The sequence below is a fragment of the Coturnix japonica genome, chromosome 2 (genome assembly GCF_054131305.1).
Source record: "Coturnix japonica strain WE chromosome 2, WE-NBRP24, whole genome shotgun sequence".
Lineage (NCBI taxonomy): Eukaryota > Metazoa > Chordata > Aves > Galliformes > Phasianidae > Coturnix > Coturnix japonica.
The window spans coordinates 93857481-93875016 of NC_140664.1; the positions used below are offsets into that span (position 1 = coordinate 93857481).

Consider the following 17536-nt stretch of genomic DNA (forward strand, 5'->3'; position numbering starts at 1 on the left):
AATCACTGCAACTGTTCAAACCAGAAAAAAATAACCTTTCAAAACAGCTCCTTACTTACACCTTGTTTTAACTGCCCCATTTGCAGTTAATCGCATTTGCAGCGTGATCACATTTCAATCCCTGCCGTAACTCAAGAAAAAACCACCAAAATAAGCTATAAAAAAACACAGTACATCAGAATTCCATGTAAATAAACATGTACACTTGTATCAAGAAGCTCATTAACAACTTAAAGCACCATTCAGAATTCAGTACCATACAAGTTACAGTACATTCCATTTATTATGACAATTTAAGGCTAAAATAGGTACGACTCCCTTATAGTCAAGCTTCCTTATATTTATAAATGCATACAAACATTAATATAAACGTGTAGGGTTTTTCTTATTGCTCTGAACCGTCTACTACAATGTTGAGCTTTCCCAGATAATTGTCTTGATCAAGTTGAAATCCTAAAATTGCAACATATGGCACTTGTACGGTTATAGACCTTCTTTCATTTTAGGTGTAAATGAATTCAAAAACGTATCAGAAAATATTGCCCATCGTTGCAAACTTTGTTACATAGTTAACCAACCCATTGTCCGTAAGATACATAATTCACCACAAAGATTATTTCTGCGATTCTTCAGGAAGGATTTTCTTTTCCAAACATTAAGCCTAACCAAGTGGCAAACAAGACATCCAGCAAGAAATAATTGACTACTACCAGTCTAAAAGACTGGGCTTAAAAAAAAAACAAAACGAAAAAGCTGAATATGTGCTCCAAAACAAAGAGCAAACTTTTTTCTTGCTCATAGAGCAATTATGTTCTCTAATTATGAAGGGTAATGCCTCATTCTGCCAGTGCCAAATTCTTTGACTGTAGCTTGTCCATTTCTTGTCCAATATTTCCTTCCACAGTATCACACTGGGCAAGAAAAGCCTGAAAATAGCAAAAAAAAAATGAGCGTTACAGAAGATGTAACCGCAGCAACAGTAAACAGCTTCTTAAGAACAGATACTAAAGCTTCCATCATAAAGATGCCTATTCAAAGACCACCTTCTAGTTCAGTTTTCACTTTTTACTTTTCACAATTTCCTTTACTCAGAATCTAACAGAAACACAGGACTTGATCAGGCAATCTCTCTAATCCAACCAATGAACTATTTGAGTTAAATCAAAGTTCATAATCAACAATAAGAATCACTAAGCTTCAGACAGGTTTGCACTTTTCAACGCCTTCCTGTCGCCACAGTTGGGAGTCACACTCAGTCAAAGCGAAATCATCATTAAATCAAGGATGAGTCTATTTCTCAAGACTCCAAGACAACGTGAGCTCCCATCATCACTGGTACACAAGTGTCCAGCAGTAATAAAGAAGAAGGAAGGGATTAAATAGAGAAAACTCACCTGAACCCTTTTCACCAATCCCTTCTTTTTTAGTCTGCAATCATTGAAGTTCTCTGGCAGATTCTGCAGTAAAATAAACAAGCTCATGTAGCTTAATGCTGAAGCTAACAGATTAAACATACAGCAAAGATGTGTTAAAGATCAGAATCCTCAACAGGCATCTTGAAAACACCATGTCTGCACAGTGAAGGTAATTACACAAGGACTTAAAAATCACAGATTCAAAGAATGAGGGATACAGCATGCTGTATTAACAGCTGAGCCAGCTAATCTACCACATCTCCAGGTAATATAAAGCAGTAGATCACATACACTGCTTCTGTCTACTCTGGCATGTGTTAACTCCCGCTGAGCATCAAATTCGTTTTGTTCACTGAGACTATTAAAATGGATTAGTTTCTTACAAACACACTAACTTAATCACTTGCTAGAATTAGAATGTGTCATCAGTAACACAGGCATTGCCAGTCTGCTTAACTGCATGTCTGATATTCTCTGCATGATATTCTCTTCCATTTACTCACGGAAGGTAACAGATGTGAAGTGTTACATGCTGACAGCTTTTAATTTAATTCAAACTGCGTCACTTTCCACACTCCTTCCACCCAATATGCTCATGTAACGTCAGCTCAGTAATTATTAGATGCCTGGTTGCTTTGTTAAACTGTTTTATTACATTGGAGTGTTGGTGCAAAAAGTGCTCAGGTTTATGTTGTATCACAGAATCACAGAATTGTAGGGGTTGGAAGGGACCTCTAGAGATCATCGAGTCCAACCCCCCTGCCAAAGCAGGCTCCCTACACCACGTCACACAGGTAGGCGTCCAGGTGGGTTTTGAATATCTCCAGAGAAGGAGACTCCACCACCTCCCTGGGCAGCCTGTTCCAGTGTATTTTTTGTTCTCCAAACACGTAGAACATCCACGCAGATTACTCTTATCAAACTCATGTGAACATCATTCATGTGAACAAAATGTTCTTATTCAGTGGGGAAGAAGCACCTTCAAAAGTAAGTTATCAGGTTAACTCTAGGAATGTGCCATTCAAAATGTAAATTCTCCCACAGAAGCCCATTCTGTCTACAATCCTTCATGTATGTTCTGTCACCTTATGTCCTTTGGAGTTACAGCGTGAAACGGTTACAGAAGTTATTATATTTTCAACAATGGTTACTTCTGCATCTCACTGAAGAGATGACCATATATTTTTATGCTTCTTATGCCTTAGAGAAAATCTCCCCCAAAGCTTTGATTTCAGGCTTATGATTTATACTACAAGATTTAAGAACATTATGAAAAGCACATCCAATTTTTATTTATCCAAATATACTCAAAGATTTAGTAATAAATTCTCATCACTCCAAGCGTAAGCAACAGAACTTCACGGAAGCCAGCAAACTGCACGTTAACAGCACAATTATATTAGTTTTGGAGTATTTCCTTCTTTCAATCCTTGAAACGTCAATTTAGCACTAGCGGGGACAAGCAGACTGCAAAAAGCTTCATCAGAACAGAATGTACTTTAAGGCTTCCAGAGGAATTAGAACTCAAATAATCCTCAAGGAGCATGAGGCACCAGAACTACGAGTACCACCATCACTATGAGTGTCTTGCATTTCAGAATAGAAGGTTTTTTTCCACTTGCTTGAACGCCGTTTCTCTGCAATGTTCTGGATTCCAGAAGGATCAGAGGAGGATCTTAAGAAGTATGCTGTCATTTCACGTTTTCCTACTAATCTCAGAAAAGCTTTCACTCACAAAGAAGCTTTTCAGTTTTTTAAGGCCTGTGATCAAGTCAAGCTTTTTCTGTGTTCTCCTGAGATAAGCAGCATGATTTGACTTTTGCTCCTTGACCAAATGCTCCACTTGCTAAAACAAATGCACTTCTGGTGACGCAAAGAAACAAATCAAGTGCTGAACAAGACTCAACTAGCGTTCCTCCTGAATAATAATAATAATAAAAACCTTCATAGATCTGTGGTTATGGAAAGGCCCAGTCTTTAGACAACCACAGGATCACTCCACCCATCAGTAGCTATTTTAAACAATGTGGCGCAGTGGTAGGAATGCCGCTTTGCAACACCAGAGGCCCGAGTTCAAATCCCCCCTGTGGCGCAAGTGGTAGAAGTGCCGCTCTGCTACACAGGAGGCTCGAATCCTGGGGGTTGGACTCGATGATCTCTAAGGTCCCTTCCAACCCGCATGAGACTGTGATACTGTGCAGTTGCAGCTACTGTGCCCAAAAGTTTCAAGACTGAGCTACTTCAAGACTATGCTTTCACACTTTTGGCAAAGACAACGTATTTTACTCCCACTCTATTACTGTACAACAACCCAACTACTTCTGACATTTCTTAACTGAGCACATCTTTGAAGTTCGTCATTTGTACAGATATGGAGCCTAGTAAAAAGTCCCCCTAATTAATGAGTTTGCCTGCAGACAGTAAGAAGATAACACTTCTAGAATAGATAAAAATAAAACATAAAATGCTTGCTTCCTCATCCTTGGCTCTCTGTAACCATGCAAACTTCATTTTGTATCAAGCTACTTGTATCTGATCAATCCAAAGGATGTATGACAGACACTTGAAAAAGCTTTCACAACAATTCTGCCAAATAAATGAATTGAAACATTGACGGTGTGAGCTGCTGACTTGTTTGCTCTCCACAAACCACTGATCACAGAATCACAGAATGACCCGGGTTGGAAGGGACCTCAAGGATCATGTAGTTCCAACCCCCCTGCCTGGCAGGGCCACCAAACATACATATTTACTAGATCAGGTTGCCCAGGGCCCCGTCCAACCTGGCCTTGAACACCTCCAAGGACGGGGCATCCACAACCTCCCTGGGCAGCCTGTTCCAGGGGCTAACCACTCTCCTAGTGAAGAACTTCCCCCTAACATCCAACCTAAATCTTCCCTCTTTTCACTTAAAACCATTTCCCCGTGTCCTGCTATTGTCGGCCCTTTCGAAGAGTTTACTCTCCTCCTGGGTGTAAGTTCCCTTCAGGTATTGAAAGGCTGCAATGAGGTTACCCCGCAACCTTCTCTTCTCTAGGCTGATGCTTCTGTGTTATTAGAAAGTAGCTCATTTATTGCTCATACATACCTCACTACCATTCTGTGCTGCTACCTCCGTATGCTGCACAGCTACAGTAAATCTAAGACATTTGCCATTGGTGGCCTGTTCATCTGGCCTGGTCTAGTATCAGTACACTGAATGGTTGCAAGATTCCATGCAACTACATCCACAAGATTCCACGGTAATTTCTCAGAAGCTTCCATGATAAACCAACAAACAAACAAAAATCCACAGCCTTCTTTGTATGTTAAACAAAAATGAAGTTTGATAAATATAACATAACTTCATCCACCAGTGTGAAAACTCTCACTTTGTTTCTTGCTTTAAAAATGCCAGGCTTACCAATGCCATAGGCTCTTATTAACTATTCACTGGAAGTAATAAATAGCTACATGAAAAGATAGAAGTGCTTAGTTTTAGCTCTGGCTGCTCTGCTTCCACAAGAGACAAAACTGAGGCACAGAGACTCCATTATTCCCTAAAAATGGTTTTAAGACTTCTAAAATCTTGTACTAAACCTGGAAGTCCCTTGTCCAGGACTACATGGAGTATGAGCAGACAGATAATCATAGCATTATCATAAAGTTTACTAGTAAAATTTGACAAGACATGCTAAAAGGGTAGAACTTGAGTGAAAGACACCCATTTCATGTCATCTCAAAAGGCTGCTGCCCAAAATGAAGATTTTCTGTAGAATGGGGATGTACACGCAGGAATTAAGGCCACCATTTATAAACAGATGCTGCCAAGAAGTCTTATGGACATATATGGGAGCAAGGGATGGTCATCAAAGAAAAGCCAAATAAGTATTTTTGAAAGCCAAAATGAATTTGTTCATATTTTAAAATATTAAATAATTTACAGGAAAAATACACTCATAAAATTCTGCCTGGTTTTGATTCTTTTCTGTGGTCATTTACTTACAATGGCATCAACCTGTTCCAGGATCTTCATAAATTGCTCTGCAGTTCCTTTTATCCTTTTATCCAGCTGTTTTAGAGCTTCTGCTTGGAGATCCTTTGCTAAAAAACCCTGATAAAGAAAAAGAGGGAAGAAAATCATTCCACACCTTACAGAACACTCAGCCTGGAAAATCTGTCGATACAATACAGCAAAAAACATCTTTTATTGTAGTAGCTTATTACTGACTACTCAAAAACTTAAGCAAGCTTTAGTTTATTGGGGTTTTTTGTTGTTGTTCTTGTTATCATTTTGTTTTGTGGGTTTTTTTTTTTTCTTAAATATACCTGTGAAACAATTTTGCAAAGACAGAAAAGGACACAAAGCTGGCATACCTTCTGGATACTTGTGAACTCTTTATTAACTTCCTCTAACTTATTAGCTATGTGCTCCACTGACTTCTCCAGATCTTTTAACTTCTTTAATTCAGCTTCTTCTTCTGGACTATTCTGTGTATTCAAAAGTATAATATTCACAACTATGGAACAGACAGAATCACTACGCAACTAAAGGGCAGCAACAATGGTGATAAGACACAAAGCACTGTGGCTATCCTTTCCATAACTTAGCACCTATCATATAAGCTTCTCCCAAAACTTAACAAATACAGTAAACGTGGTAATGCATATAAATACATTTAATGATACAAATTTGAAGGGAAGATGAAAAGTACAAGCAATTTTTCTGTTGTAGATTTTTTTTCAGCATCTTGTAAAGAGAAGTAACTTACAGCTCAGGTGATACCACCTCATAATGTACTTGTCACAGATCTTTTTGCTGGAAACAATCCAGCAAACTCAATAGCAACGGGTTTTTTTTCTCCATTAGAATAATGAAATGGACAGAAGAGGTCATCAGTGCATGGGAGGTTCATAAACAGTGATGAGGATCAAATTAGGCAGAAGTCTGCCAATAATGCAATTTCAGAAATATACAAGCTGCAGCACTATTTGCAGTACAACGTGAGACCGAACTCAGCTTCACCAGTAGGTAAACAAGATTACTTTTATGATGTAACCAGTATCTGTTCAGGAACTGAACCATTAACAGAAATCAGAATAATGTATGGAAAAAAAAATAGCAATTCCGAAAGCAACACTAACCCTTTTCCCAATCAACATGACTTTGCAACCATTTTTAACACCAAGTGCTGACAATGGCTGTTCCAATTCTTTCAGAGACTTCCCTAAATGGAAAGGAAGGGAGGGGGGAAAAAAATAGTCAAAACATTACTATTGTAGTTAGTGCTGTACAAACATCTTTTTTAAGACATTCAAAACACAAACAGCTGCAAGTGACTAAGATGAAACCTACTATCTCTTATAAAAACCAACAGATTTATAAATTACCTTTGTATATAAGTTTCTGAAAAGAAACTGGAACACCAGTGACTTGTTCTATAAGCACAGCCATGTCTTGCAGCGTAGGCTCACCATCTTCCTGTTGAGAAGCAACCTGAATATTGTGTTTTTCATTACCTGATAAAATAAATGAATAAAATAGGTAAAATAAGCAATACTTATTATCTAGAAAATATCACAGGAAAACAGTTTCTAATATATATTTCCATTAATGTAGAAAGCTCTCAAATCAGTGGTTCCTGCACACTATCTTTATCTTAAATGAAAGTCATCTTAGAATCATAAAATCACCTGGGTTGAAAAAGATCTTTGAGATCATCAAGTCCAACCATCAGCCTGACCTACCAAGTCCCATCACTAAGCCATGTCTCAGTGCTGTAACTACTGCTATTCTATTGCAACTCCTTGAGACTTACCTCAGCTGAAAACTGTCTCACACTTTGTAATAACCTGAAGAATTGAACTGGAAACATTCTACTGGCACAACATCCCTTCTCCATCCCATTCCCAATCTAATTTTAAACAGTGCATGTGGTCTAGACATCCCACAAGGTAAAGCACGAAAGCCCAAATCTTCTTGATCTCTTTAACATCCTAATTATAGGCAACTTCTGATGTTGTAAGTCATGGGGAACCAGAAACAATTTATCACTTCCTTTGCTTCCTAGTCTTTACAAAAGGCAAGCAATGCCCACGCTGTCTCCTCTCCATCTGAAAGAATTCCCTACGTGTCACCTCTCACTTATGGCACATCCTAATCAAACTCAGGGGGCTGGAGCACCTCCCCTGTGAGGACAGGCTGAGGGAGTTGGGTTTGTTCAGCCTGGAGAAGAGAAGGTTACGGGGTGACCTCATTGCAGCCTTTCAATACCTGAAGAGAACTTACACCCAGGAGGGGAGTAAACTCTTCGAAAGGGCCGACAATAGCAGGACACAGGGAAATGGTTTTAAGTTAAAAGAGGGAAGATTTAGGTTGGATGTCAGGGGGAAGTTCTTTACTAGGAGAGTGGTTAGGCCCTGGAACAGGCTGCCCAGGGAGGTTGTGGATGCCCCATCCCTGGAGGTGTTCAAGACCAGGTTGGACAGGGCCCTGGGCAACCTGATCTAGTAAAGGTGTATGTTTGGTGGCCCTGCCAGGCAGGGGGGTTGGAACTACATGATCCTTGAGGTCCCTTCCAACCCGGGTCATTATGTGATTCTGTGATTCCCTAAAATTACTTGCACACAAACAGCAGGAAGTTCTCAGGAAAAAAAAAAAAAAAAAAAGGAAGATGCCCATTTATTTCTGCATCACAACAGAAACTTCCCATAACCCTCTGTGCACCTACGACTTCAAGGCCAGTCAATTTGAAAGTAACCACAGGAATTGGCCACCTTTGGCTGCAAGGGAAGTTTAGACTGGTGTTTTTTAGTTTACAAGAAGAGAAAGCTCCTGAAAAAACACTGGAAAGAGAACTTTTCTTATGCCACTAATTTGAAGTGCATTAATCTTGCCCACAGAAGAGCACTAAAAGTACTGATTTTAGAATGTTCCAGCCTGCCGAGGGTCACATATAAAGCTACACAGTGGCAATAAAAACTTGCAAATGCCTCTAACAGTATTTTTAAACTCCAAAATGGTTTTAAGCTCAAAAATCACAGTAGAGAAACTCCCTCCTAAATACTTTCCTGAAACAGACCTTCTCCCCCATTTGTTCGGAGGTAAAATAAACGAACCAAAAACCAACACATCAATAAACAGAACATTTAGGTCTTTATCTTGTTGCATTTCAAAAGGTTGCTGCGAAACATACAGCTTCCTCGTGTAAAGGCTGCGACTACCAGCATTTGAGGGAAAATAACAGACACGAGGATGAGAAGAGCTGAAGTTTACCTAGCAATGGAAACACTTTGAACACCAGATCATGAAAACCACTTTGGGCAGACTGCAACGAAACCTCTACCATGGATCCACAGAAGAATGAAATCAACAAGGGTTAGATATGGTTATCACAGCTTATCAGCAAATGATGATACCACTTTAAAAGAACTAAGGCATACTTCCACAATCTTCAAGCATCAATCCAGTATCTTCTACCCAAGCAACACACAGGGCTGTGCTGCTGTTCTCTTTCTTACTCCTTATATCCACCTCTTCCTATAATCACAGCTTTAATACAAAAACTACCAGAAGCTGAAGCTGCAGATGAAGGGTGCCTTCTATTAGCTAATATTAATAACTAAATAATTACCAAATAACAACTGGAAAGATAAAAATATTTTCCCACCTTTTCCTTTGCAATATCACTGTCTCCCTAACCTCAAATCCATACATACATTCAGCACGCAGGATGGGAAGGTTTAGATTGGATGTCAAATTCAGTTCTTTACAGAGAGAGTGCCGAGGTGCTGGAACAGGCTGCCTAGAGAAGCTGTGAATGCTCCATTCCTGAAGGTATTGAATTCCAGGTTGGATGGAGCCCTGGGCAACCTGGTCTAGCAGCAGATCACAGAATTATCAAGGTTGGAAAAGACCTAGAAGATCATCTAGTCCAACCATGACCAATACTTCCCAGATCTGGAGGTTGGCAGCCCTGCCTGTGGCAGGCAGGTTGGATCTTGATGATCCTTTGATCCCTTCCAACCCAAGCCATCCTATGATTCTATGAGAGCCTACCAGGTAGCACTGCTTATACAGCACTGCCTTCAGCTCTGACAGACACCATGTAAATGAAATCTGCAGTAGCATTCGGCCATTCCCTCCCTCCCTCCCGCAGGCCTCTGAGCTCCCTACCGCAGCCCGCAGCCACAGGGGGCCGCTCCACCCGACCCCTCCAGGCGGCTGCTAATGGTAAAGCACGACACAGCCACCCCACGCCCACCAACTCCGGGCGACTCTTACTGTACGTGACGGTGACAGTAACGGGAGCTCCGGGAACCGCCATCTCACACCAACACACAGCACTTGTTGGCGGTCGCCTTCCCTGTCGCGTTAGTATTGCGTTATTTCCTCCCGAGGCCTCGCCCTTTAGAAGCGGCGTAGCTGGAGAGTGACGCCATTTCCGAGAGTGCGCAGAGAGCAGCGCACACAGGGGGCGGGCCGGGAACGTTACCACAAACTCCACACAAAACACTGCTAATCTAAAGTGATTTTATGTCGAAGTTCAATACATAAAGTTAATGACAACCCTAGTCGATACAGCTTTCAAGGTTACTAGTACGATAGCATAAAAGTCTCCAAACTGAAGTAGTTTAAAAACCTTTTTGACTCTTTTATATCAAATAAGCATAGTAATAAGGAAGATAATTTACAGAGGAAAAGCAGCAACGTACAATCTTAGTCTCAAGAAAGAGAAACAATACAAAAATGAAAGCAAACCTTCACTATAAACAGCCACCACTATTCTTTACATGTCATTTTGTCCATAAGACACAAGAAATCAACAACTTTTAGACCTGACTGCTTCCACTGAAGGAAACTGTGCCGCATTTTCCCATCAATAGAAAAGTCAGTAGAAGAACAGCTTTCTTCAAAGAAAGACCATCACCAGCCATATTGCATTCTAGGATGTAGTGATATTATTAAGGTTGCACTGGAAGGCCAAGTTCTCCAGGAGTTACAAAAAGAAAACAACAAACAGAAGTGTTGATTTGTAAAGCGGAGTTCATTGTATACACTGTGCTTTTGAAATGTTTATGTTGCAGGAATCTTTGGCAATCCAAATTCATCCACCAATACACCGTCCTGTAGGAAAGAAAGAAAGCTCAATGAGATCTCTGCCTGCTGTAATATATTGTAGAAAGCGATATTTCTAACAAAGCAATGTATCTCTTAATTGTCACACTGACATGACTGGAATCAATATAATATATATGCAGCATCCCAAACACATGGGACACTATGTATCGTTTTTGTCTGAAATATTAGAGTCAAAATCAAACAACCCACATAAATTCCATTAAGAATAATAACAAAAAAAGGAATCAGCTTCCAAGGAGGAAAGGACTCACTTTGTTTTTTGTGTCAACAGGAGTGCCCTCTGGAATTGCTGGAGCAGAAGCAGCTTCATCTAAGTAGGAATTGTCTTCATCAGCTAAAAGCTCATCACCTAACGCATCCAGTTCTGAAACGTAATTACATTGGTTGAAAAATTAGGCAAGGAAACCCTTCAGCAAAAAGGAAGAAGGGTTCTTAAAGAGAAACACAATTCATATTGAATGCTTACGCTCATCCTGATGTCCCTTACTCAGCCGCTAATCACCAATACACAAAGACATGCTCACACTCAAAGATAACATGCTGTCTAACAGGCCCGTCTATTTATTACTGCACTTAAATGAAATGCAACTTCTATGTTGGAGTGGAGTTTTTTGTGGTTCTATTTTCTGAAGACTTTTCTATTTTCTAAAGACTTTTGCTCAGAGATATGATTTAGCAGAGGTTTGTTAGAGTTAGGGTACTATGGTTAGGCTGCGGTTGGACTTGATGACTTTTGAGGTCTTTTCCAACCTGAGTAATTCTATGATTCTATGATTCAGTATTTGGTGAGTGAAATTAAAATTTCACTTCCCCCTCTACCTTCCTCACCTGCTTCCAAATCATCTTCATCAATCTCTGGTGTTCCATAGCTACGACTCAGTGCTTCCTGGACCTCATTGGCTTCTTCCATCATATCCTCCAACTGATCTTGTATGTCCTGGAGCAACAAATAATTTCAATAGTCCACATGCAATGGTTTTAGTTAAATTAGTTGGAGCTTAATCAATTGTTTAATAATTCTAGCATACAAAAAAACTATTTTTACTGCATAAGTCAGTTTTTGAAGCAGCATTAATAAGTCAAGAGGCACATATTCAAAGCTACATTGTGGTCTCGAGTACTCTTAAAATGATAGTAAATAATGTACCAGGCAGAAAGAGGAACCCTGTAAGAGCAGCAATACAAGGAAAGAAAGGAGGACAAGGAAGCTATAGCAGGAAGTATCACCAATATTTATACTGAAGCACAAAGGAAACGGGATTACAAATGACATGGAAACAAGTATCAGTAGAATGACAACAACTGCAGTACCAGAGAAGTAAGGAAGGAAATAAGATGGTAGTCCAATGGAAAAATAAATATTAAAAGAAAAAAAAAAAAGAGGCAAAGTCATGTAAGCCAAAACAGTCAGCTTTCTTTTAAGTTATGTAATTCACTCATTATTTCAGTGCACCATTTCTATTCTTTAACAATTGAACTGTAGGAAGCTTACCTCAATTTGATCAATTTTGACTTGCTTGTAAGCTTTCTTCATTTCTTTCACTCCCAGTTTCATTGCATCGACCTACAGTAGAGTCAAATAATAAGCTTGTATCTGATGTAGCAATACACAAAATTAAATAAACGTGAGACTAAGATACTGGTACCGTTGTTTTTGTATCCTTCAGTGCCTGAATGGTGTAATTAGCTTGCTCCATATTAAAAGACTGCTGTGCTAGATTATCCCGCTGTTGTTCATACCTGTTAAAAATGATGCAAATAACAGAGTTGAAACACTACTATTTATTGACACGCACAAAAAAAAAAAGAAACCATGAAAAAGACTATAAAGCTACTTCTGAATTAAGCTTCTGTTTTAACTGAGGTTATCATGAGAATCTGAATCACTGTAAGATGGAGATGAACACTATCGCTTAATAATGGAAGAGATGCAGGTCACCCAATCCACAAAGACTCTGCACAGGAGTTTTGCTGGGGCAGAGAGGGGAGGTGGAAATAGGGTGGAAAAAGGAAACTTATATCTAACCTTCCAAAACAAAACAAAACCCCACACTCTCAAATCTAAAGTACTACCCTAGTCAAGAATGTAAAGCACACCAAGTTAAACATAAAGACTTGTATTCAGATCAGTAATATATGTGATATATTACAGGGCCAGTGATATGCCCCTGAACGCAGACCATGTTCCAGCATCCTTTTCACTTTGTTTCTGGACACTTTCCAAGACAGTATACAAGTCTAGGCTGGACCACAGGATCGCCTACTACACTCATTCTTGTTGTTCTGCATAGATACAATTGCTTGTGCTACATTTGCTCCAGTCCTAAAGGGTGTCCACACAGGAAGGGTAAATTTTCAGTAAACCAAAGCAAGATCAGAAAGTACGTGATTTACAGTTATCAGTGATACAAAAATAGGCTTTATCTCTCTTAGAAAGAAAGTTCACAAGCCAAGCATGTCTCTAGTGATTAGCAGATGTAGGTCAGCTTATCCCAGTCCAAATTTATATACTATCATAGAAATTAGACAAAACTATGCTGACAGAAAATCTGTAACATGGTTTTGAAGGGCTGACTAGCTTGCTCAGCATTTCTCTTTTAAGAACGCTCAGAAGCAAGAGTAATGAAAAGAAAAATGGAAGCATCCACTCTCCTTTGACAAAGCAGTCTTCAGTGATGCCAAATGAAAAAGGTTCAAACTTACATTCGCTTCTGCTTTAACACTCTCAACGCTTTCTGTTTCACTGTATTCTGAAAGACAGAATATCCATATATTAGGCAAAGTGTTTTTACTTTACTTCGCATTATACTATTTAAGCCTAATATATTCCATTTAAATTGCCTGAGAGTCCCCGGTGACTAATGCACAGTTAAATCACTAGTCACATTTAGAGCACGTCCTGCATTAATGATCAACAAAACAGGCTTGTATGTGATGTTTCTAACAGCAAATACTTTCCTAATTTCAGGCTTCTCTTTTTTTCCCCCACAAGTAGAATATATAGTTAGGCTTAAATAACAGAACCATCTTTCATCAACATCATCTTAACATTCAGCATCAAATAATACTGCAGAACAGTACTTTACAGTAGCATTTATATTGGATATGTTTATTACTAAATTAACACCTGAAACGTTTATCATTACATACTGTTTAGTTTACCTGTTAATCCCTTTCAAAACTAGGCTTCCCAACACCCTTTGTGGATTGCACAGATCTTTTTCTTTTGGGAGGTGAACACAACAGCCTCTACTAGACTTGATTCGGTTAACAAAAGGAAGAAGGGAGGCAAGGGAGTTACTTCTGATGGGCAAATTACAATACACTTTGGAAAAATTAAAAACCAATTAAAACACTATTCAAAGACACGTACCAAAGAGATGATTCAAAATAAATATCATCCTGCAAGTTCTTACAACCCATCAGTAAGACAAGATGCATTTCTAAAAACCTGAAGAACTGGCTAAATCACTCTATTACATGACAAGTTGTGCGAGTCACGTCCTCTCCTGCTTCAGTCCCATAGAAGCTTGTTACCTTGGCAGGCCCCTCTCTCATCTTCTTCATTTGATCCTTGTATTTCACTAGTTCAGCATCAAGCCTGGCAATTTTCTTGTCAATGGACTCAGCTCTGCTATCCACCTTTAATACATGACACAGAAAACAAACACACAAAACATTCATTAGTATTTTATTCAGATACCGTGCAGGAAAGAACAGCCTTAGTCTGAATATGCCACACAAACAAAAGAATTGGTTTTTTTTCCCACTCAGGGTTTTGTGAGTAGTTTAAAGTTGGTAGAGAATAGTGAAAGCAGAAACACCTACAAGAGATGGCAACATCGACCCTCCAAAGATAGCTCTTACTTGGTACTTGGATTACTGGCTACATTTAACAAGCTTTTGCTGGAACTTTCTGGAACAGGCTGCCCAGAGAGGCTGTGGATGCCCCATCCCTGGAGGTGTTCAAGGCCAGGTTGGATGGGACCCTGGGCAGCCTGGTCTAGTATTAAATGTGAAGGTTGGTGGCCCTGCCTGCAGCAGGAGTGTTGGAACTTCGTGATCCTTCAGGTCGCTTCAGGTTGAAGTTACTTTCCCCATCACTCCCTGCAAAGGAAGCCATGGAACAGCAGGTCCATGGCAATACTCCAAACTCATCCTGCACTTCACACCAAATCCCGAGGGCAGCTGCATGACTCCATAACAGACCTCCAGACCTGGACATCCCAGCGCAATGCATGTGACATATCAGTCTTTACGGAAATATTTTCAGCCCACACTTAAGAGCGTTAAACATGATTCTACATAACCAAGCATGGCTACATATGCCATTAACAGCACTCACAGCATCACAAAAATGTGGCCTCCTTCTTCATTGTGGACTGTCACTCAAGAAGTTTCCTAAGAGGCTTAAATATAATCACATTCCAATTGTAAGCTGAGAGCAATCGGTGAAAATTTACAATTCTGTCTTGCTATCACTGTGGCTTAAATGTGTAATTATTCAGATATTCACTTCGGTGTCTTTAAGATCCTTTTAAGCTTCTGTTCTACGGTAGCTGCATACATTTGCCAGGGGCATTCTGAGCAGGACATTTGATAGGAATATTCCACACACGAGAGATCCAACTACCCGGGCACATCTGGCATGGAAAGATTTGTATTAAGATTCTTTTATACCAAGCACTTTACTCATTAGCAAGCAAATAAGCCATCTGTGATTATTAAAACCTTGTAGATTGAGAGCCGAGCACCTCCTCAAGATCTTAATCAGCTAAGCTCATATTGGAGCACACCCAGCCTCGTGCACAGAGGCAAATCAGCCACAGAGAGAGAGATTAAAGGCTATAGCAGTTCTCAGAGTCAGCACAGGCAGGAAATGGCTCTCTCTGATCCATCACCTACATGGAAATTACACACTCTAAGCTTCTAAACATGCACTGACTACCATGCACACACAGTATCACAGCGTGTGTAAAATTAGATACGGCACGCCGGTTCTTCAGCTTCAGTCCAGAAAAACGGAAACAGAAGGGCATCCAATTTAAGCCAAAAAGTGAATGTGATATCTCAATACCTATTAAGCAAAATGACAGTTTTTAAAAAAAAAAAAAAACAAAACAACAAAAACACAGAAATATTTACATGCATCACAGAATCACAGAATTGTAGGGGTTGGAAGGGACCTCTAGAGATCATCGAGTCCAACCCCCCTGCCAAAGCAGGCTCCCTACACCACGTCACACAGGTAGGCGTCCAGGCAGGTCTTGAATATCTCCAGAGAAGGAGACTCCACCACCTCCCTGGGCAGCCTGTTCCAGTGCTCAAATGTTCCAGTGCACATTTCTGAACGTAAATATAGCTGCCACAGCTATGAGCCTTTTGGTTTAGGTCATGTTTCCTGCTTATTTCTTTGAAAAATAATAATCATCATCATCATCTAGAGTGTGTTTTCCAATGAAGTAAAAAGAACACCACTGCCACTGTAGGAACTGTATCACACCTACCAGCCTCATGACAGCTTTGAGTCATCTGACTGCTAAGCCAGCAAGGATGATAAATGCCGCTGGGTGCAGCGATGAGGCAAGCACTAAAAGCACAGCAGGAGAGCAAGAAGAAATGGGGAGCAGAAAAGTACCCATGGACAGTAAGAGGGGAGACAGGAGGGCACTGCACAGCCAGACAGCACAGAAAAGTAGGGAGATGTGCCTCCTGGGTTTCAGTAAATTGTTTCCAGTCAGAGCAGCCGCATAAGCAGCTCGTTGAATTCAGAACCCTTCAACTACTTAAGGTGCCTTAATGTGATGCCTGCAGAAAAAAGGTGTACTGAATGCTGTCTTTCTTGGGGTCAGTCATACAACTTTTGTATATAAAAGGCCTTGAACACCTCCAGCCTTAAATTTCGGTTCCAACCACAGGAACTTGATGTAATCAAAAGAGGTTAAAAGCAAAGGTGGAGCTCACAACGACACTGTGACCTGGCTCACACACTTCCTCGTACCAAACACGGTGCTTGGAGAAGGCACTAAGCAGCCGACCAACCCCAGGCTCTTGATTTCACACCTTAAACAACACTCCCCTCCAACTCAAACAACGCTACGACTTCATGGTTGGCGGCCAAGTCACTACAGACGTATAATAAACCTGAAACGCTGCTCATACAACTACATCAACACAGAACCGGTCTCAGCTCTCCCGACCCCCCCTCCCACACACCACCCCAGCCGGGGCCGCGGACCCACCGTGCCGATGCAGTCGGTGAGGCTGGGCGGGGGAGCCTTAGGCTTCGCCTTGCCGAAGAAGCGGTTCATGTTGGCGGTGAGGCCTGAGGCGGCGGCGGAGACAACAACGATCGCGCCGGCACGGAAGAACAGCAGCCACCCGGCGCCTGCGCGCTGCTAAAGGCGGAAGGGTTTGCATAGAGAAGCGCCGCCATTTCCGGCAACCCGGGGAGGGCAACGAAATGCTATGGGCTGTGCGGATGGTGGGCGGCGCTAAGCAGAGCGCATTTAAAGGGAGAGATTTAAGACCGCAATGAGAAGTAAATGCTTCCTCATAAAAAAGTGGATGTACACGTGAATAGTAGTTTCATCAAAGCTGATTAATTTTTTGGTCAATGAACCACATTCAGCCTTGCATCAGCTTTTCCTTTTCTTCCCCTTCCTGGATGCATTGAAGGCCAGGCTGGATGGGGCTGTGAGCAACCTGGTCTGGAGGGAGGTGTCCCTGCATATAGCAAGGGGTGGGAACTAGATGATCTCAAAGGTGCCTTCCAACCCAAACCATTCTGTGATTCTAATTTCTTCTAACAGCTGAGTCCTTATAGAAAAAAAAAAAAAACAGCTTTTAAATTACATCAGTGAAATTTTAGTTTTTTTCTATTTTTTTTTAATAAAAAGCAGCAGAATCTTCTTCATAAGATCAGTGGATCTTAATGCATCAGATACCACCTCCCCAAAAAAATAACGCCATGAAAACACAACGACTGAAACAAAAGCAG

General features: G+C 40.6%; 2 protein-coding genes across 3 annotated transcripts; both read right to left on the reverse strand.

The window, feature by feature from the left end:
• Window positions 1-181: 181 nt before the first annotated feature.
• Window positions 182-9778, reverse strand: BAG1 (BAG cochaperone 1). Of its 2 annotated transcripts, XM_085540404.1 has the most exons (7): window positions 9679-9778; window positions 6786-6914; window positions 6540-6622; window positions 5772-5885; window positions 5401-5508; window positions 1395-1457; window positions 182-926 (listed from the first exon to the last, which is right to left on the reverse strand). In XM_085540404.1, exons 1-7 carry the CDS (start codon window positions 9719-9721, stop codon window positions 837-839), a joined length of 630 nt encoding a protein of 209 aa, XP_085396530.1. In that variant the 5' UTR covers window positions 9722-9778; the 3' UTR covers window positions 182-836. The 2 variants fall into 2 exon arrangements, with proteins under 2 accessions (XP_085396530.1, XP_085396531.1); XM_085540405.1 differs by lacking the exon at window positions 5772-5885.
• A 135-nt stretch (window positions 9779-9913) lies between these two features.
• On the reverse strand, window positions 9914-16926 carry CHMP5 (charged multivesicular body protein 5). The gene is made up of 8 exons (XM_015854285.3): window positions 16779-16926; window positions 14074-14178; window positions 13240-13286; window positions 12183-12276; window positions 12029-12100; window positions 11365-11473; window positions 10788-10900; window positions 9914-10521 (listed from the first exon to the last, which is right to left on the reverse strand). The coding sequence occupies exons 1-8, from the start codon at window positions 16845-16847 to the stop codon at window positions 10471-10473; spliced, it is 660 nt and encodes a 219-aa protein (XP_015709771.1). The 5' UTR covers window positions 16848-16926; the 3' UTR covers window positions 9914-10470.
• Window positions 16927-17536: the final 610 nt, after the last annotated feature.